At 39.5% G+C, this 22,995-nt stretch overlaps 1 protein-coding gene across 3 annotated transcripts in view; it reads left to right on the plus strand.

The window, feature by feature from the left end:
* LOC115007250 (uncharacterized) overlaps nt 1-22,995 on the plus strand; it is a 71,106-nt gene that overhangs the window by 42,610 nt on the left and 5,501 nt on the right. For all 3 annotated transcript variants that reach the window (XM_029430031.1, XM_029430033.1, XM_029430032.1), the window contains exon 4: nt 14,679-14,884. In XM_029430031.1, coding sequence (XP_029285891.1) covers nt 14,679-14,884 — 206 coding nt within the window. The remainder of the gene's footprint in view (nt 1-14,678; nt 14,885-22,995) is intronic.

Below are 22,995 nucleotides of genomic sequence, written 5' to 3' on the forward strand. Positions count from 1 at the left end.
TCGAACGAGTGGACCCGAAGAGGAAGGGAAATATAAAGCAATCATGTTGTGTACATTTTTTAAAGGCACATTCATTTTCTTTTTCCCACTCCACACCAATCCAGTGTTATTTAGTCTGGAAGCACATTGCAGGAACTGTGTGTAATTACACGTTTAAAAACATTTATTGTGTATTGTTATTGTTAAAAAGATTTGGTAGATTCCATAAAGGCAGATTGCATGAAATATATTTTCGTTCTAATTTAGATTAATGCAGAAATCTCAGGAATCGGTGCAGTAATAACAAATAGCCCTGCTAGCCAAGTGGCTCAAGGGTAAGCAATGTTGGCTGAAGTGTCTCAACAACTATTGGATGGATTGGCATGGTATTTGGTTGACCACAGCATTTTTTTTTTTATGAAAACACATACCTACTTTATATTTGAACCCTCTTCATTATGCAGATCAGAACATTGTTTTAGACTTAGCTTAAGTAATATCAATGAGCATGATGTCACTATATGTAGTTTCACAGATCCATGCTCTTCAGGACTTCTCTCTACTGTAGACCATAGGTCTTTGCGGAGGTACTGCAGGGGGGTCGCAAAATTGTTTGTAGATAAAGAAATACAAATTTTATTTTTTTTGCTTTGCGCATTCACATTCCCTCCTCCGCTGTACTTTGCGAAGGGCGGCGACACACACCTACAGTCAGAGACAGAGTGGAGGACCTCTTCAAGCCTCTTCTATACAATATATATAGTAGGGGGTCCCTGCACCACGCTACAAAAACATTGAAGACTGCTGTAGACTATGGCCCAGATAGATTTACCCTGGATATGTCAATCTAGACATGTTTTAATAGTTTTTCTTTTGACTTGGATATCTCTACTCCGTGTGTGGAGAGATCAGAAACTGCTGTTGAATTCCAGAGATTAACATTCATGTTGATAGTGCACACAGATGTACCGTGGCATGATGTAATGCTTTCTATCTTATCACAGGCACTTAGGGTACAGCCTCAGGCCCCCCCGTGTCCCTCACTGTATGTTTAGTTTCAGTACAGATGGTGGTGACGAGGCAATGTTTCTTTAAACAAGTCCCATCTTGCACAGTCTTCCAGTTACCTTGTTACATTGGTGAAAGAAGCAGGATGTCACGCAAGAGGGAAGTAGACCAATTCATTTACAGTAACCCCACACACACACACACACACACTCACACTCACACTCACACTCACACTCACTCTCACTCTCACTCTCACTCTCACTCTCACTCTCACACACTCACACCCACACACACATTCTTCACTGTTATTCACTAACTAGGAGTTTCCCAAAGTGGAATCCCTGGAGATTTTCCAGTGAGTTTCTAAACTATTTCCTTGGAGGATGATCCTGCTGCTATGGTGCAACTGTCCAGTCCAACTAAACTAAACACTAGTTAAGAGTTTACAGACATCATATGACACATTTGGTCTTGTGATGTCAGCCCAAATATAATAATCCAACTTCCTAAAGAAATTAGTTCAATAATTGCATTTGCATAAGGCAGTTAATTAGATTTATTTGAAATGATTTTGTACTCTTTACACATAAACATTTCCACTCTTCCTTGTTCTTTGTGTACCACTACTTACTACCTGAAAATAGCATAAGTCTTTTATTGTGATCTAAACTGATATATTTCAGTGTTAACGACCCCTTTCCTCAACGCACATCAGCTACTCTTTTAGCAGAATACAACTTTACCCACTTTACCTAAACATCAGAGTGTTGGACATCTGTCCTCTGTATTTTACATTAATATTGGACATACTGTATAAGCCTGTTTTCTCTTATCTATTACAGTTATGTTTAAGATTTTGGACAATGTGCTGTTAATAAACGTGTTTTTGACATTGTGACATCACCAGTGGAAGCCCTGACATCTGCTCACAGCTGACCATCTGATTCTGTGTTTCTCACTCTGATTGTTTGACATTGATTTTCTGGATTTCTTACATCCAACACAAACAAAATAGTTCTTCATGATGAAACTGACCAAAATGTCATTCACACCACCTGCTGTTGTGCAGGACACCGTCACAGGGTCAGAGATCGCCCTTCCTTATGTAATGTTTTTTAAACAGTAACATGTCTGCTAAGTGCTCTTTCTTTCCCTCTTTAACTTAAGTCTGAATGTTTTGGTCAATGTTTGAGAGTCCCAATATTTAGATTTCTTCCCCCCTTTATTCCCCTCTTCGTGCAGACACATGCAGACAATTTGGACATACTAAGGAATACAAAGGCAACAACAGATGTTATTGATTTACAGAACATAGTAAAAAGGCTAATACCTTAATTAAAAAAACAAAAAAGGAAAGACAAAAAACAGAGCGAGAGGGAGAGTAGAAGTAACACTAAAGAAGCGGAGGTTGTGATCTCTGGATTCATTTCAGGCGAGCTTTGCAGGATGGGTTTGGTTTAGTATTACTTAATTACTAATTAATTATTTCTGTTTATACATACACACTCCAACATACACATGTTACCCCACTTACATCCTCACATTTACATTTGAGCTGTGGCATAAGCTCACCGGCAGCAGGATGGATCTGAGAATTGTTGAATATATTTCACTGAACTGCTCAAGATTCTTTTGGGTTTTTTTGCAGAGCTTTTTCCTACTTTTCCAGTGAAGTAGTATTGTTTTCATGTCGGACGTTAGGGCCACGAGGAGCAATATTATGATCCGTGTTGAACATGTGTTGAGGACATCCAGAAGGAGATATTGGAACGCTACAGCCAAGGAACAGGGACAATATGGTGGACACGTTAGGGTGACTTTACTTGTGTGTGACGTCGCTCCAGGCTTCACTCTCGATATGATCCGCACATTGCTTGAGTTCTGAGCCTGAACTTTGATCCAGTCCACTGCATACGTTTCATTACCTGGAGCCCATTTCCTAGATGTCTCAACTTATGCTGATCTACATACAGAGATATTTCAAACTGATCAGGTGGTTAAATTGTTGATGTCAACCTAAAAATGTGATGTATATCAAGTGAATTAAAAAGTCAGGGCTTAAAGTCTTCATAAGCCTTTGAAAAAAATATTTTGCGGCACATTGACGCTCGCGGCTATGCTGACTTACCTGTCTGAAAGGGAGCAATGAATAATTTGATCACATTTTTCATTTCACTCGAGTGCTGAACAAACAGGAATCTGTGATTAACAGTTTTAATTAGGATTCTAACTTGACAAATTCTTACAGCCTCGCAACGTGCCTAAGATGAATAAATCACTGGCCTGGGATCATCAAGCTGCCTCCTAAGTGAATGTGCCTCGAGATTACTTTGTGATTCCACAAACTGTGAGTGAGCCAAGGCTGAGTGTGTTTAACTAATCCTCTTCCCACCACATGTCAGGTGGAGGAAGTTTATGTCCACTCAATGAGCCGACTACCCCGCTCAGGTATTGGACCCCCAGAGCTCTGCAGTGTTTCTTCTTTGACTCTTGAAAGCTGGATGTCAAAACTGAGTGGAGCCAGTGTTAGTTAGCCTCACAGCGTGTAAGATGTCTGCACACCTGGGTTATGAGGACACTGTAAAAAATAATGGTAAAACATTGGGGAACTTGTGCTTTGGTCGGACTTTGGTGCATGTCGGGTTCATTTACAGGTGATGCTGCCAGCTAGTCAGTGAAAACAGAAGGATGTTGTCTTTCTCTGGAACTTAAACTGTATTATTCTTTATTTTGTTATACATTTTTACCTTAGCAACAACTACCCTGCATGAGGTCCATATTGAAGTCAATCTAAAAGTAAAATATTTGTTTACGAAAACATGTGTTTATTATCTGCATTTCTCTTTAGTACTCGCAGGAGCCAGAACTATACATTTAGTCTGAGAAACAATATAAAACAAAATAGTTTTCTGTTTACTTATTTGACATCTAATTCAATTGATTTCTCAACATTCTATTTAACTTTCATTTCATTATTGGATGATGTATAAACAGCGGTGAGATCAGCAAACATTGTGACATAGGCTTTGTTGAAAACAAGTGGCAAAGTCGTGCCCTAACCAGCAATGCGACATAAAAAGTGAAAAATAACATATATATTCCCCCGATTCGGATGGACTCCAAAATGTTAATGGTTCTTCCTTGGCCCGTGCTTAACATTTCCACCAAGTTTCACGAAAATCAGGTCAAATAGCTTTTCTGTAATCCTGCTGACAAACAAACCTCAAACATATCTTCCTTGGCGGAGCAAAAAAATAGAGAGACAGTGTTACCAAGTATAATCCCTGCGGGACACCTTAATGTATCATACTTGATCAGTTAACTAAACAAAAATATTATGCACAGCATATTTTGTTGAGCGTATCTCATGTTTCATCAACTCAAAGGCATCAAACAAGATTTTCTGCATCCCTCAACTAGTGATTGACCATCTCCATTAAAGCTAACCCTCTTTAAATGTATGATGAAAATACAATTCTTCCCCTGAACTTGAAGTAGAGAAAGAATACTGATAGGTTTAGCACCTGAAATATGGTCCATCAGTTTCCAATCTAGGTTATGTTAATTAACTAGTTTAATCCCAAAACATAATGTGCTTATGCTTGACACATAACTTGTAGGACGAGACGGTCCAAAAAGCACTTTATTACTACCTTTTTCCTTTAATGACTAGTCAAGCCTGTTCTTACTGTGCATCAAATGTAAATTAATAGCTACAAAATGTACTGCACTGTAAGTTTTGTAATAGCTGTTTGGAGTTGAAGATGGAGATACGCACCATCCCTCAACCCCTGCGACCCGCCCTAATGCCAGATTTAAACATCAGTAATGTGCACTGGTGTCTGAAATTCCATTGTGAAATGTTAGATTTAAATCTTGATGATATGCATCGTAACTATTGTAATCAGACATCCCAGGCTTCGCCTCCATTATTAATTGTCCAAAGCGTAATGATTTATTGTAGTCCTGCAGAATGATTATTAATTTTCTGGTTGATTATACCTGTGGGCGGCAACAACACTGTTCTGCATATAAGCATCTGCTAAATAAGAAAGTATTCTTCACATGAAAAGATGTCCTTGAAGAAACAACAGCTCATTTTTACTTTAATCAAACATATGTAAAAGTGCTGTTGATTAAGGATACTGTGGCATGCATTCAGAGGGGAAATATGTCATGAACATTATCTGATTATTTTTCTTTGTTCAGACTTGTAAAGGAAGGAACTTTTATTGAGCATGCAATTAAGTCCAAGTAACTGTTGTTCTCTTGAAACATTTGCACGCTGCACCTTGAACTGCACCTGCACTGCAACACAAACGTGCAGCCACAGTGTATCACACTGCTGTGACACTGGTAGTTTACATTCCAAAGGAACAGCGGAGAGTGACAGGAGTGTGTGTACAATACAAGCTTCTATCAGCCAGGCAAGTCTGGGTACGCCTGAGCTGCAAACAGCAGGCCAAGTTCAAACTTCCCTTACAAAAATCACTGGGATCTCAACACTTAGAGGAATGCACAGGTGCAGACACTCAGCAGCAGACAATCCCAGCTAACACTTGATCAATTTGACACTTTGCAGGGCTGATGCCAATGACAAGTTCCTGTGGGATTGTGATTGGCAACAAAAGAAAGAAGTCCATTGAGCTGCTTTTTTTCCCCGGCCTCCGGTCTTGCAATAACCTGGCTTTAAACAAATCCCTGTACACTCTATGTTCATTTACAGCATCACAGCTGATGGTTGTGTAATAACACTTTTACTTTGATGAGCTTGGCATTGGTATGCAGTGGCATATTAATCTACCCATGTCCAATTAATCAATGCTGGATCACATGCTGGTCCTCTTACATTTCCTGATATGAGCTGACATGTTGTACCTGGGTTCACTTTCCATAGAGCAGAACACATTGCATATATTTCTGCATTAGCATCTGTATTTATTAATATGCTTTACTAATCAGTCATAGGAGAATCTCTGAAGAGCGCCATTTGCAGCTTCATTGATTACAAGAGATATCACTGTCCCTCAAACAAAATTTCCCAGGACTTTCATTAAATAAATTAGATTAAATATCCAATTAAATAGCTTCACTCATAAAATTAGAAAGGAAGGACATGATGTAGAGTTTTAATGATACTGATTAGGGATGTTGCTTAACATCACAGCAGTGTTATCCTAAATTAGACGCGTATTTGCTGGGAATAGTACCTCCGACACACCAGAGCTGAGGAGGGAAGACAGCGCTCTGTTCCCTCCGTCCTCTCCGGCCACTAAATGAGGCGGATTAATTAACAGACCTTTGCTGCCAATGAAGACAGGTGGCAATAATCCAGACAAGAGACAGATCTGAAGCCTCTCATACAAAACCAATTTCAACCGCACTCCATTTTTCAAAAGCTCATCTGGGTGAGGAACGAGAGAGTTGAACCCGCGTGGCTGCAGAACTTGTTTCTCTCTGATTGCCTTGTCAGGATATCTTATCCAATGGCAGATGACCAAAACCCCACCCTTCACAGACAAACTTCCTTTCTCTTTCCTGACACACTAACTGCTCCAGACAATGCATTCTGTGTCTTTCCCACTCACGCACATTCTCTCACACTCTCACACTTCCCCACAAACGCGCACAGCCACAACTGAGGTTTCAGCCAAGTTCCAGTCGGTGCGCTTGTCAAGCTTTCTATTTCCGCACGTCAATGAAATGACAACTGTCATTGGAAGATTTTATCCGCATCATTCAGCTAACGTGAGCTCCATGAGGTGTTTGGAAACGCTGTCTCCACCGGACAAGTACCCTGTTAAGGAATTATTAGATATGCTAATGATATGCTAACTCTTGACCATTGAACACCTCTCGAACACTGGTTTGGATTACTACTGTGGGACATGCTATTGTTTGCAGCTTACATGAGAGCAGATGAACGCACTGTTCAATCTATTCCCCCGCTTTAGATTCAAAAAGGCTCAAAAACGACATCACACTCGAAACTCTTCAGATACAGAGTATCTCACTATAGTCCCATGCTCACCACTTCAACCTTTAGAGAATCCAAGGACTTGCTAAACACTGTTAATATTCGTTAGGGACTATGACCAAATGTTAGTCAACAAAACTTTCATCATCATTAACTGTGACGATAACGTGCTATATTGATGACAAAAAAGTTTATACATTTTTTTTATATAATTTAAGAAAGAAAATGTTTTACTAAAATCTCTTTATTGTTGACAAAACTGAGAAACTAAATATTGTTGACTATTCAATGCAGCAGTGTGTTGTGCTGCGTGCACGATATGAGGACTACAGCGGCAGCACACAATGAGCTCAGTCAGGAGGACTCGGAGTAACTTCCTCACTGAAGTTCAAGTTACCAACAACAGGAAAAAGAAACCAGGTGGTATTTAGACTAGAAATGTTCAATATAATCTGACGACTAAAACAGACTAAGACTAAATAAAATAAATAGCTAACAAAATTACCACTTGTGCTAATATTGCTCTGATTTTAACAATCCCTATTCTGCGGAGGTGTTAAGCAAACGCTGAATTCTAATGACACGACCACTCTTTACCTGATTATTCCTTATTTACACTGTTTGATGTGTTGGTCAAGTTCATCATAAAGTGTTTTAAATTGAAACAAAGTGTGTTAAATAAAAGTGAACAGGAAAAGTAAATGTTTTCCATAGAAGGGATTGATTCTGACTGTTTATCTTGGTTGTTGTCTTCAGCACAATGACGTTATTTATCTGAACAGGATAGACCCCACTTGGTTTGCAGCGATACAATCAACAGCACATTATAGTAACGCTACTATTCATTGGCAATTAGTACATAATAAAATGCTGCACTTGCATTAATGTGATTGAACATGTGGGCTTTAGAGATATGCATATGGAACATTCTTTCCTTTATTTCCACCACACCAGCTAACCCTCCTCAAGAGAGCCTCGCTGGTCGATGATAGGATCCACCCGACTGTCCAAACACCGCTCCCTCAGGGACATTAATTTCCAAGCAGTCCCATGAGTGAGTCAAAACGCTCACTGAGCATGAAGAGGGAGTGGAAACACTTCTCTGGTTAAAAAAATAAGAAGTCTCTTTTTTCTCAGCGAGAAAGTATAATGGCAAATTAATTTCAAAGAGATTAATGTACAAGGTAAATATTTTAGTGTGAGTACTTATCTTCTAAAAAGTCAGAGGATGGACACCTCCTCACTCCCTCCCCCCGCCCTGCTCTTCCAGTGTGTGTTGAAACAGTTTAGATGCATAAGGAGTCTAATGAGAGAAGAGATTCCCAGCTGCCTGATGGCTCTCATCAATCACCTTTCTCCTTTGGAGGTGTGATGCCTGTCGGGGGAAGGGGCCTCAGAGGGTCGGGTGGGAGGGAAGGCATCAGGCTTTTAATCTCAATAAGTTAATGGACTTTCTAGTCGGGTCCTGCTAAGTAGAACTTCATCTCTGTTGTTAGCAAACAAGCAGCGTGTGCAATGGATTTGTGCTGCAACTGAAATTAGGAGATCTAACTAAAGTTTGTTGATACGCTGATAAATGCCTGTTAGAGGTTACTAATTACTGAGTTTAAAACAACTAATCCAGATCTCTACTGCAGCAGTGATCCATGGTGCAGTTCCTTTGTAAATATGTTATGAGTGTATGATTCCTCATTTAGCTGAAGGCATACATGTATGTAGTAATCATCCTAAACTCCTAAACCACACAGGACACAATAACATGATTGATAACGTCCTCAAGCATGAAACGTGCACAGATGTCACGTTGTGTTGACATCTGAAGGTGGAATTAACTGTTAGCTAGCGTCCTCCCTGAACAATGAAGGTCTAAAAATAACAGTAACTGGCCTGCCACGCTTTGAGGTCTTGGTGGTGTCATTTTTTCATCTTTCCAAAACAAAAAAACGAAATCATGAAGAATGGATTTACAATGTGTTTGTCTGCTCAATCACATCCTGGTACCTGAATGACAGAATAGGTTGGTTACCAATGACTCCCAAAACAACGTGCAGCGTATGACGGTGGACGGTACCAGGGATATGCGAGCGTTGCTATTTTGAACACGTGGTTAACATTGTAAATTGTAACAAAACTACTTGGTTAGCTTTAGGAAAAGATCATAGTTTGGGTTAAAATAAGTATGTTTGTTACGTAACTTAGGTTACGTACGTTAGTTAAGTATGTAAGTAAGTAAACTAACGTATGTCAGGATCATTTACCTGAGATTTTTAAAGTTTTTTCTCTTGACATGTTGTTTGAAAATACAAAAGCTAAATTATAAATGTGACCTCTTTTTGCCTGGGACCTGTTAGCAGTCTTTTTTACTCATTAGTTAGCATCAGTGGCGGGCCGTCAGGGCCAGCAAGGCCTTCTCTGCTGGCCTATCACAGGGTTTGTCCGCCACTTTCAAATCACTAACTACGAGCGGTACTCCCGGCTCACAGCCTCCGAGAGGCACTGCACATTGTACTGCTGGGAATGCCTGCTATTTACAACTGATCGATTTGGTGTTTGGAGCCACACTGGGTTTGGAAACTTGAGTTGTCTAACCAAGGCAGCAACGAGACACCAAAGCACGGCTGGGCACTTACAAGCAACGGTGCTTTTGAAAACCTTTGGGGACACCCGAGTGGATCTACAGCTCAACGAACAAGTGCGCAGGGAAACGGAGCTCCACAACGAAAGGGTTAACAAAAATAGGGAGATGCGGATTTATTGATTATAAATGCTTCGGAAATATTAATATAACTCTGTTGTACTTGACTATGTTAAGGTGATGCAACGCCCGGTTATACTGCGTTTCTGTCTAAATGTATAGTTTCTAGAGCCATGGCGTCATAATGATGGTATTAAGAGGTGGAATAATTCAGGTAGGACTGTGTAGGACATCACTGAAGGCCTAGGTGGGAAATGCACGGCCTGCAACTGGTTAGCATGATATCATGAACTGTATGTAACCATCAAAACATATTCAGACTTTTTTTTGTCACTGTCACATCTAACAAGTGAGCTGAAAACATTAGAAAGTCAGCCAGTGTTATTATCTATCTAGCTACAGCTATCATTTCAGATGGAACAAGTGAAGGTCATTTGTTAGAAATGAGAAACCTGCTTCTGAAATTCAGGACACATTGTTTCCAAAAATAAGTTAGAATTTTGAGTGGTCAATCTGCCACCGTGATCGCAGTAATCTGCACAGGTGCCGTCGGCAACAGTAACAAAAGAGGAAGAAATGTAAAATGATTCAGTTGTTAATATAACTGTGGTTTGCCATGTCATCGCTTTTTCTCTGTAGCAGTTTCTTCCCCCTGAGCATTCCATCTGAGAACTCTAAAATTTTAATGTTATTCATTTTTGATATTACATCAGAGATTAAATGGCAGGTCAAACAGGTGTGACCATGAATTTATAAGGATAATATTGCATTAGTGTTACCCTGGTTGTACCAGTGTGACAGCGCTGGTTAATTAATGATCTCCATGTTGAACATTGTGTTGTAGTTGTACTTCTGAAGGGAGGGGGGGTAATGTGGAAAATATGCAGAAAATGTATTTGGGTTGACTGTCCGGCTATTAATAATGATTGTGTTTGGATAAATAGTGCCCTACTTTCTTTATCTGTGGATCTAAATATTCCCAATAGGCTGCTTCCCTCCTGTATTGATTGATTAGTCTAGTGTTTAAAGGTCATAGCCATAAAACATCAGCATGTAATTAACACACTGTGATTTTTAACCAGTGGTTATTGCATTGCGTGTTGACTTTTTAAGTTATAGCTTCTCTGTCCAGTGTTTGGATTACAACGTGTTATTTGAATTTAAGATTAGCTTCAGAGGAAATGTAATTTGGTGTTCCTTACCGAAAAAAGGGGCAGGTATGACTGCCAGGCCTGTGATACATATCCTCATATAGTGTGTCTTTAATCATGGTTTCCTTCAAGGAATAGATGGACTATTGTGTCTCCTTCTCCTCTGAACCACCGACCTCCAACATACTAAACCCTGCTTACATTCCATGCAGAGTCACGTGGCGACAAGACAGATGTGATGGTCTGTCTCCCTATGGTTACTTTACCCAGCTTCTTCACAGATAGGTCATTTGGCTGAGGGAATACAATGAACACATTGAGCTGCTTTTAACCTGAACCTCACACTGGCTTGGCCTCGAACTGACTAAAGGCTGAGGTCTCACTGATGGATGTGATGCTAACAGCTTAATTTAAATTTTCCTTTTCAGTATTGTCACCACAATGTGTTAAATTGCTTTCAACTAAACCTGAAGGACTGACCACAACATGTAGTCCCATCTTTAATAGCCTGTGTGATCAGGTTCCATATCTAAATGATAAAAGAAACCTTCACTGTGTGGCAACACATTCACACTATTGTTACCTTGGGAGTTGAGTCTATTCATATTTCCTCACAAATTGAAAACACATGTTTAGTTTGTGAAGACATTTATCTGAATGTCTGGGCTTTCTTTGGCAAAACGGATGGAATAAGCTTTCATTTAGTTTCTCCTCTCGAACAGTCTGGACACTGAAGACACTGTTGTGCATTATGAAACCACATGTAAAAATATTTACACATTCAACATTAGCTCTTGATTTATACATCATTAATTTAATAATTAATTTGATAGAAATCTAATTTCAAATGTAATAATTTCTGAATTAATTTTTGTCCTCTTCCAAATGAATTAATATAGATTATGTTTTAATGTAATGACCTGACTGTGAACCTAATCTACAGCTTTGGCTTGTCTTATTAAAAATCAACCAGAATGTTTAAAATATTTTTTATTTAGAGCGGAATCATTTAAACAATAACTTGTCCACTGACTTGCATGGCTACAATGGCTCAAACCCAATGGCTCCAGCAGGACAGGATGGAATGTGACATTAACACAGGGTTTACAGATTCCTTGGCTGTAATGTTTATCTTACGATCCTTACTATGCATTCATAAAGGGTTCATAATCCAAAAACAGAAAAAAAAAGGTGTTTGGTTTTCATTTGGCTGCAGCACTGTTCCACCTTGAGAAGGGAGAATCACCACAAAAGAACCCGATATGAGTGGAAACCACAACCTGATAATTTAATCAGAGCAACTAAAATCAAAGGAGGCAAAATTTCAGGATCTGAATGCAATGAAATGTATCAGTTCCTTAGAACCTACTGACATAGCTCACTTGTGGAGGAGCAAGCCTAGACAGAAAGGGCTGAGTAATGAAGATGGATGCATTCTGTTATCAGGCAGCCACTTACTGGGGCCTGATGTAACCTTAAACATTGAGGATAGCTCAGTTGCACAAAGAATCTAATTAATGAATAGCAGCCATGAAAGAGGACAAGGCAAGTGGGCATTTGCAGATGAATTCCAGACACTAATCAAACGCTGTTCAAGTGGTTTGCTTGGTTTGTCTCCAGAGTGAAGCGATATTTGGCGAGGATTCAAGGCAATGTTTGCATGCTGTCTTGATGACTACATGCATGCTTCAGTGTTTTTTATGGATGTGCATAGGTGATTATCTTTTATTTAGTTTGTTTTATTTCTGTTTAAGTGTTCTATACAGTTTTTGAAGTGCCAAGCCAGTGGTAAAAAAGGACTGGATGTACAGAACATGTGTGAGATAGTATTATTGAGTTAATTGTTTACTCTCCATCGTGGGTACCTTACAATTACTAGGATTTCTATATGTGGAAAACATCTCCTGTTTACTCGTTGCCCCTGTAGCTCGGTTTATATTGATTGTTTTTTAGCTGGAAACCCACTTCACAATTTAAAACCCAATGGCCAATGGATGTTTGTGTCACCATACACAGTCAGTGCACATTATCTTGTAAATGTAGGGTTTAAGTTGTAAAGAAGCTGTAAAACTCTCGCCTTGGACAAATGACTTAATGGCTAGTGAGCCGAGTGATCCTTTCTTCACTTGTTAGTTAGATAATTATTAGGCCAAATCTTTTAACTCGTAAAGTTTTTAATAAGACAAACAGTCTACATAATCTGGTTCCATATGAATGCAGTCCTGGTTTCAGTTTGCAGTCAGAGTAGTATTGGCCAATCACGTTTATGCAGACTTTGGTTGCATGCAGGTAATCTGAGGAAAAGAGGAGGAACACATTGGCATAATTGTAACTTTGAAAGCCATCGGCTGACGACGATTTAGCTTATTATTTATCTCTTTAAACAGATATGAGCATATGAATGCAGATATACAGTCAACGCCATTATCGCGTCTCAATTTGCTGATCGGACTATAAACAATGACCAGCGCAACGGAAGGCATCTATTGTCATGATCGTGTTTTTGTATATCCTGTTTTATTTTGAAGTGTTCACTCCCCCTTATGTCATGTCTAGTTGTACTACCTGTCTGTGTGTTTCCCTCTGTGATTATTAATTTGTTCCTCCTGTGTCCGTTCACCTTGCCCTTGTGTTTTAGCTTCACTCCCCAGCTGTGTCTCGTTCCCCTCGTTTAGTGTCTGTGTGTATATATCCCTGTCTTTCCCAGTGTTACTTGTCAGTTTGTCAAGTGTCACCCTTGCAGATGTCTCCTCGTGCTTCCTTGTGCTTCCTGGTTTGTCTTTTCAGTTTACTTTTTACCTTTTGTATTTTTGTTAGTTTGTAAGCTTTTTGGAATAAAGCCCTCTTTGTTAATCTCCTCGTCTGCCGTCTTGCATTTGAGTCCTCACCTTTTCCCCACCGCGACATTTATACATAAACGTCAGAAAAAACTATTGCAAGAAGCTAGGTGGAAACGGCAAACTAAAACAAAACAACCCCATTCCTTAACAGAAAACATCTAATATGAACGCAATGACTAAATTGCTGTATGAATGAAGTGAAAGGAAATACTTATTGAGTATAATTGTCAGGCCATGCATCTTTATGAAGCTGTGCTTGGACACAGCTGAGATTTGAACTAAATGCTAATGTCAGCATGCTAACAGGCTACAAATGACGATGTAAAAAATGCTTGGCAGTTCACCACCTTAGTCTAACATGTTAGCATGCTAACCTTTGATAATTAGCACTAAACATAGAGTAAAGTTGGGGATGATGGGAATGCCATTTGTTTTGCAGGTAATTGGTCATAAACCAAAGTATTGGACAAGTTGTTTCTGTAGCTGATGGTGGCACTAGATTTCAAAGTTCTTGAAGTTCATCTTAAAAGGGACACATTGTTTGTAGAAGATTTAATTGCAATCCATCTAAAGGTTGTTGAGATATTTCAGTCTGGACCGACCAACAGTGCCATCTATTGAGACACACTGCCAGCGTTGCTGAAAACACTCTCCAGTGTTTGTGTACAGCTTAACCTGCGCTAAGGAGGTTATGTTTTCAGTTATGTTTGTTTGTCAGCATGATAACGGAAAAACTGCTGGCCAGATTTTTATGAAACTTGGTGGAAGGGTGAAGCATGGTCCAAGGAGGAACCCATTACTTTTTTGGAGCAGATATAAATCACGGGGCCGATACACACATTATTTTACATTTACGTTAACATTGCGAGATAGGCAGAGCTCTGGGCTCTGAGTGCCCTTCTAGTTTATCATTGTTATGCATGTTAAACTGGAACCATTTTGATGACTTTGATGTTTCAGTGATTAGACACGACTGTGTGATTGTGTGGTGAATTCATGTCACTTGCTTTCCCCTCTCTCTTGTCCAGTACCATCTCCAGAGGAGTTCTCCATGGTGGGCTGTGAGCTTCCAGTGGCAAACATGGCTTGTGCTGATCACTGCGTTGGTTTTGATGAGTCTGGTACCTTACGTTGTTTATTGCATGATGACCACCTTCACCAAGCCCCCTCCGCCCAGCACCTTTAAAGTGGCAGCTGCCTCTTTTGGTCTGCTGACAGAGATCCTGCTGATCAAGTGAGTTTTTCATTTTTTTTACTCTGTATGTATTAACTCTCATATCTGTATTTGACGTGCCCTTGGTCAGAATATAAAATATTAAATTGATGAAGACGGTGTTTCTTCTCTGGTTTTATTTTTGTCCTAGATGTGTTTTCATCTGCCAAAAAATGTTTTCAAGTAACATTTCATTTTTGTGTGAGCTTCAAAACAAGAAGCGGTGAGTGTCTGTGTCATCCAAATAATCATCTCTGAAAACATGCTGTTGTCCGACCCCAAACACCCCCCACCTCTCTTTTTTTCACTTGTGCTTCTTTCCCATTTTGATATTGCTAATTGGAATGATGCCTGCGGTACTGTAAACCATTAGTAAATGAACAGTCTGTTCTCATCAACATCTAGCTTGTAAATAATGCATTAGATTCCTGGCATAAACAATATCTACCCTGTGATTAGAAAGCAACATATGGCGGATACTGTAATCAGATTACAAATACAGGTTATGTAATCTCTAATTGCTTAAAGCAGTATCCCAATCAGGTTGCACAATTCTAAAGAATACTGGATTACTTGTATAAAAAAAAAAGAGAAATAATAGTCCTGATAGTATGTTTCAAAATAATGTGCCATATTGACTGGCCTTAATCAACTGAATGCTGGGATTTAGACAAGCTCCCCTGCTTAATAATATTCATTATAAATTATGATGGGAGTAGTCGAAGTGATGTAATCCTCCAATCACCCTAAACTGCTTTTCGTGCCAGTAGCAAAATTAAAACTTTGTGTTCTACATCTGTCCTTCCTCCAGTATTTGTCTTAACTAAAATAAGAAAGGCTGTTTGTAATTAACTCAACAAGGCTCGTAACTTTTTCCCCCCATTAAGCGCCTTTGCGAGGAATGTGGCTAGTGAACTGGTAATTAATAAATATGGTTGCACTGGTAATGTGCTTCTGCATCATTATGTTGTTGAAGCCCTTATCCACGCTAGTAATGAGCTGTAATTTTATGACAGGAAATTGGTTTGTTTACAACACATTCAGCTTCAGACGAGATACATTCTTGGCAGATCTCGACTGCAGGTATTTGCTCATTGTTTGAGTTGAAAGAGGTTCGTACGGTGTCATGCTAACAGTTATTCTGTTAAAATACTAACACTTTGTTAATGAGCATGAACCATTCAAAAATAATTTACACTTTTATGTTGTTTTTGAAGCTTCAAATCTTAAAGGAATGCAGTAAAGACCATTCTTCAATAGTGTGTACTGTATATATAATGTAATGTGTGTGTGATGTGGTGGGTGTAGATATATAGGGGGAGATGATCACCGAGGAGAGAGAGAGAGAGAGAGAGGAGAGAGAGGAAGAGAGAGAGGAGGGAGAGAATCTCTGTATAGATTTTGAATCTAAGCGATATATTCTAGAGAGATAGATAGATATATTATATATAATTAGATCTATAAGATATATCTAGAATATAGATATATTATTAATATATTATAGAGGAAAAGAAATATATATATAGATATATTATATAATATTATATAATATATATTAATATATATATATTAAATATATATATATATATATATATATATGTTTTTATATATGTGTATATATATATATTTTTATATATATATATGGCAGAAGTATTCAGATTTTTCAGGTCAAGGTAGCAATATCACAGGGTAAAAATACTGTAAGAAGTAAAAGCATTCATAATCTTACTGAAGTAAACATTACCATGAAAATATTCTTAAAAGTAGCAAAAGTAAAAGTACTCATCATACAGAACGGCCCATTTCAGAATAATATATATTACTTTACTAGATTATAATTAGTGATGCATTAATGTGTAAGTAATGTTATTAATTTCTGCTACTTCAGCAAATCTTAATTCATCATAATTTTGTGTTAATAATCTGAATCTGCAAATTAATTTATGTTGTTAAATAAATGCAATGGAATAAGTAAATAAAACATTTTGGGCGAAGAAATACTTAAATACAGAAGTTAAGTAAATGTACTTAGTTACTCTGATTATATTCTGTACATGTCTGTCTGCTCAACATGCAACTATGACACTGAAGGTATCCCACTGCATGAAGCAGGTTTTGTGTTCGCTCATGCTCACATAATCACTGGTACAATTGGAAGGTTGGTGGGTGTCCTTATTAGGATTGGTGGGCCTCACAGATCTGTGCCCCATGGTGCTTGTGCTGCCTGGGACGTGCCAGCCTCCTGCTGCCCCCTGTCAGGGTGCATCTCAGTCACTCTTCACCCCGAGGGTGGAAGTCCTTGTGAGGAGTAACCCCCTCATCTCTGACCCCCTCCTCTCTGACCCCCTCCTCTCTCACCCCCCCCCCCCCCCCTCTCTCTCACCCTCCACACGGCCTGCTTGTCTTTGACACAGACATGAGACAAAGATAAACACGTTAACACTTCAGAACAATCTTTCATTGTGTTGAATTCATGTTGTGTACTCTTGATTAAATGGCCTCATGCCTAAAGCCTTTTGCTGCCCTCCGTGTCTCTGTTACCTGTTGTCAGTTGCCATGGCTACAACACTTCAGACGCAAGTTTTGTTCGCTACAAAGCAACTAAATGGTTCTCAATACATTTAAAGAAGTATGACAGTTCAAATAGTATATTTTCACCATAATGAGAAGTTATGGTCATTTAGTTTGTTAGTGCAAAGCTTTCTCTTCTGTTCCTTTAACAATACACACAGCAGTTTATTTTTGATTCATTCCCACATACACCATCCTGCTCATGTAACTACTAGCTGGAAGACCACATATGTATTAATCCACAGCTGTAAATAGTCCCCCCAACAAATGCACCATTTCCTCCTGTTTAAGTAACATTTGCTAAAAACTACAGTGCCCAGCTGTTTTAGAAAATATATATTTTTTAATCAAATGAAACTATTAAATTCTGACCCGTTTTTAACAATTGACATGTGCGTAGGAACTAATGGGCTTCGTGGAATTTGTTGAGAATGAGAAAAATATTAACTAATATCAGAATTTAATTCAAATTGGAAGTTGTCCTGCTATTATCAAGGCATTTTATTATCAACTGAAGAAGCAGGCAGAGGACAGAGAGCACAGCCACTTTGGGTTAATGTGGAGACCCACTGAATTGTGCATCACTTGTTCTTCACAGTATTTTTTCAGCTATTTTATTTTTGATTTGTCTTAGTCCAATGTCCTTGCTAATTTTTATCATATTTAGTCATGCTGTTTTTTATAACTACATTTATCTTTTTCCGTCAACAACATTGCATGTTGATAGAGTCACAGTTAGCGTTTAATGTGCCGTCTTGTCCTCACAGGTTTAGTTAAAAACATGATCACTGCCTCACAGTCTACTTACTAACTTCCTGCATATGAATCCTTCTCATTTCCTTCGCACTACTTTCAACAGTTTGAACCTCCAAAATAATATTTTTTTGCCCTCCACATGCTGCTGTTATTGGACACATGACATTTGTCAGGCATGAACTGCCTTTCAGAATGCTGTCACACACTATGCGCTCTCTCCCTCCTTTACTGTCACGGCGAGAGTTGGGGCACTGAGACAGTGCCCTGACCATGCAGCTCTGCACTGTGAATTTTTATATGCCATTGCCTGGAGGTTAGAAACTCTCATTATGCCGTGTTAGATTTATTAAAATAGATTATGGAAATGTTAATTAAGTCATTAATTACATTATTTAAGCAGCATTGACAGATAAGGGAGTGTGTGTATGTGTGTGTGTTGGGGGGGGGGGGGGGGGGGGGCTCGTCGAGCTCCCTGGGTGGTTTAAAAGGATGTGATTGGTGACAAGGGACACTGTGGAGATGGCGTCTAACCGCTAGCACTGACATGATACAAAGTGGCCTACACTGCTCTCTCACCTCACGCTACTGTCTACAGCAGTTTGCAGAGCTGCCGGAGGATGAGTAGCCCTTCGCCCTTTTGCAGATATAAGTGTTCACAAGAGGACAAATGTACTTTTCTTAATGTAGCAACGACACATAAGTTAAGAGAATCTGGGGACAGAGAGAGCACAGTGCTTAATGTATGCACATTTTGCATTCTGCTTTACATTGTCCTTTGTGTGAACATTTGGACGAAGCATTTGCTGTGACATTTAAACCAAGGCCTCAAACCATATTTCCAAGCTGCTCCCAGAGAAAACAGAACGGCAAAATTGTAAGATGAATTACCCAGGAGTTGATACTATGGACTCTCTTATCTGTTGACAGTTTAGTTACCGCAAAGCACAAGAAATGTGTTTTCCAATTCTCTGAGAATTGAGCTTTTCTTTGTCCCATCAAACCTATATTAAGGGAGGGAAAATTGCTCTGATCACACTTGATAAGAACAAATGATAGATGTTGTAAACAAGCAGAATGCTTCAATTCTGATCTGAGGCATTGATTTGCCTCAGCAGCCAATTACTGTGTGGACTGAGGTTATGCATCCAGTCAATCTGCTGCGAGAGGGATGTTTGCTGTCCAGTCTATTACTTTGTGCCAAACAGTTCCTAAACATGTTTAACTGCTGAAGTAAAATGTGCCATTAAAGGTACTATATGTAACAATGTACATCTATTATTCACTTTGTATTGTCAATGTGTGAACAGATTATAACGTAACTTCAGCATAGCTAACTGTAACTTGTCAAGCTTGTCATGTTCGTGATTTTTGTATATCCTGTTTTATTTTGAAGTGTTTACTCCCCCTTATGTCATGTCTAGTTGTACTTCCTGTCTGTGTGTTTTTCCCTGTGATTGTTGATTTGTTCCTACTGTGTCCGTTCACCTTGCACTTGTGTTTTAGCTTCTCTCCGCAGCTGTGTCTCGTTCCCCTCGTTTAGTGTCTGTGTGTATATATCCCTGTCTTTCCCAGTGTTGCTGGTCAGTTTGTCATCTAAGTGTCACCCTTGCAGATGTCTCCTCGTGCTTCCTCATGCTCCCCTTGTCATCCTGGTTTGTCTTTTCAGTTTACGTTTTACCTTTTATATTTTTGTTATTTTGTAAGCTTTTTGGAATAAAGCCTTCTTTTTGTTAATCTCCTCGTCTGCCGTCTTGCATTTGAGTCCTCACCTTTTCCCCACCGTGACAAAGCTAAGGTTAGCCAGTTAGCTGTAACTTAGCGACACGCCATGGATCTGGCGTTGGTTGCTTTGTAACATTAGGTGATAAAGTAATTTGCAAACAGGAAACTAGTTAGTATCGTGGAGCCAATAGTCCAAATAACATAGGAGCATTACAGATAGAGACATCATTCTATATATGATTGTAATGTTATGTCACATCATTGTTTTGGCCGATGCCCAGGTGCCAGCAACATGATGCTGACTGCAGTTCACTTAATGGCCACCGGTGGCATTAATAACAAGGATTTCCTGAGAGTTCCACATTGTACCTCCAACTGTTATAGTTAAATAATGAGCATCAGGTTGCCAGGCAGTACTGGAAGGTGTATGTCTTGATCTTAAGTGGCTACTGATTGTAAGAAATGATACAGTTTGAGGCTGTCCAACCACCTCGGAGTCAAGCTATCATGATTAGCTCCTACATCAGTCACATGAACCTCATGATAACTAATTCATTGCTGAAGATAGTTAGTATGCACCAACATGAACAATCACATAATAGCACTTAGCCCCCCACAAGACTAAAACATGCATATTTTTCTTATCTGATAGCAGCTGAGTACTCTGTGGGAGAATACAGCACTAGCCCTTTGTAAGGTCTTGATGTTTGTTTTTAACAGTTTTAGAACTTTTAACTATTTCAGAAGAAAACGTATGTAATGCACATGACATAACCCGAACCCATTCCTCACAGCATGACTCGGTGGAGGTACTTCTCCTCTTGGCCAATTGTTGTTCACTGTCAACGTATTTCATTTGTTTTTTTACCATGAAGTATGTGCTCCTAGCAACTGAAACACTATAAGCGTTTGTATGGTAACGAAGCAAGAGATGTGACAATTTGAGTTTTTTCAATGTTTTAAAGAATAGTTTGACATTTGTGGGAAATACCTAAATGTGAAAAGAGGCTACAGCCAGGAGATGTTAACTGTAGCTTAACACATAATATACAGTATATCTCAAAAGTGAGTACACCCTTTAGATTTTTGCAAATATTCTGTTATATCCTTTCAGGGGATAACATTATCCTACTGAAACTTTGATATAACTTAAAGTAGTCAGTGTGCTGCTTGAATAACAGTATAGATTTATTGTCCTTTGAAAATTACTCAGTACACAGCTGTTAATGTCTAAAGAGCTGGCAACAAAAGTGAGTACACCCCATAGTGAACATGTCCTAATTGTGCCCAATGATGTTGTTTTCCCGCCCTGGTGTCATGTGACTCGTTAGTGTTACAAGGATTCAGGTGTAAATGATAAGCAGGGCTGTTAAATTTGGTGTTTTGGGCACAATTCTCTCTGAATGCTGGACAACATGGCACCTCATGGCAAGGAACTCTCTGAGCGGCTGAAAAAAAGGATTATTGCGCTTCACAAAGATGGCCTTGGCTATAAGAAGATTGCCAACACCATGAAAATGAGTTGCAGCACAGTGGCTAAGATCATACAGCGGTTTTCCAGGACAGGTTCCACTCGGAACAGGCCTCGCCAGGGTCGACCAAAGAAGTTGAGTCCACGTGCTCAGTGTCATATCCAGAGGTTGGTTTCCAAAAATAGACGTGCGAGTGCTTCCAGCATTGCTGCAGAGGTTGCAGAAGTGGGATGTCAGCCTGTCAGTGCCCAGACCATACGCCGCACACTGCATCAAATCGGTTTGTATGGCCGTCGCCCCAGACAGAAGCCCCTTCTGAAACCGATGCATAAGAAAGCCCGCAAACAGTTTGCTGAAGACAATGAATCCAAGAACATGAGTTACTGGAACCATGTCCTGTGGTCTGATGAGACCAAAATAAACCTGTTTGGGTCAGATGGTGTCCGGCGTGTGTGGCGGCACCCTGGTGAGGAGTACCAAGACAAATGTGTTTTGCCTACAGTCAAGCATGGTGGTGGCAGCATCATGGTCTGGGGCTGCATGAGTGCTGCCGGCACTGGGGAGCTGCATTTCATTGAGGGACACATGAATTCCAATATATACTGTGACATCCTGCAGCAGAGCATGATCCCCTCTCTTCGGAAACTGGGCCGTAGGGCAGTTTTCCAACATGATAATGACCCTAAACACACCTCCAAGATGACAACGGCCTTGCTGAAGAAGCTGAAGGTTAAGGTGATGGACTGGCCAAGTATGTCTCCAGACCTAAACCCAATTGAGCACATGTGGGGCATCCTCAAGAGGAAGGTGGAGGAGTGCAAGGTGTCCAACATCCGTGCGCTCCGTGATGTCGTCGTGGAGGAGTGGAAGAAGATTCCAGAAGCAACCTGTGCAGCTCTGGTGAATTCCATGCCCAGGAGGGTTAAAGCAGTGCTAGATAACAATGGTGGTCACACAAAATATTGACACTTTGGGCACAATTTAGACATGTTCACTATGGGGTGTACTCACTTTTGTTGCCAGCTGTTTAGACATTAACAGCTGTGTACTGAGTAATTTTCAAAGGACAATAAATCTATACTGTTATTCAAGCAGCACACTGACTACTTTAAGTTATATCAAAGTTTCAGTAGGATAATGTTATCCCCTGAAAGGATATAACAGAATATTTGCAAAAATCTAAAGGGTGTACTCACTTTTGAGATATACTGTACATAGCTTGTCCAAAGGTAAAAATAAATCTGCCTGTCGACATTCTCGCTCGCTCACTCTAGCTCTCGTATTAACATATCTAGTTTCTTTATTTGTACACATACTGTAAAAAACAGGATTGGATAAAATGTATACTTTTACTACATTGTTGCAGGTTCTGATTCTTCAACTTTCAAAATGATTTGTCCCTGAAGGGCAGTTGGTTTTACAGCAGGGCATTTTAGAATACATGAAAGAACAGTACAGTGAGGGGGAGAGACTGTGTCCTGGATACAAGTGCGCTTAAGTGTCCAACAACGGAAGTCACTGGTGTCCGACTTTCACATTTCCACAATGTACAAAAGCACAGCAGGAATAACATCTAAAGCAAATGTATAGACTCATACAAACATTATACTT

The sequence above is a fragment of the Cottoperca gobio genome, chromosome 4, assembly GCF_900634415.1.
Source record: "Cottoperca gobio chromosome 4, fCotGob3.1, whole genome shotgun sequence".
NCBI classification, from domain to species: Eukaryota; Metazoa; Chordata; class Actinopteri; order Perciformes; family Bovichtidae; genus Cottoperca; species Cottoperca gobio.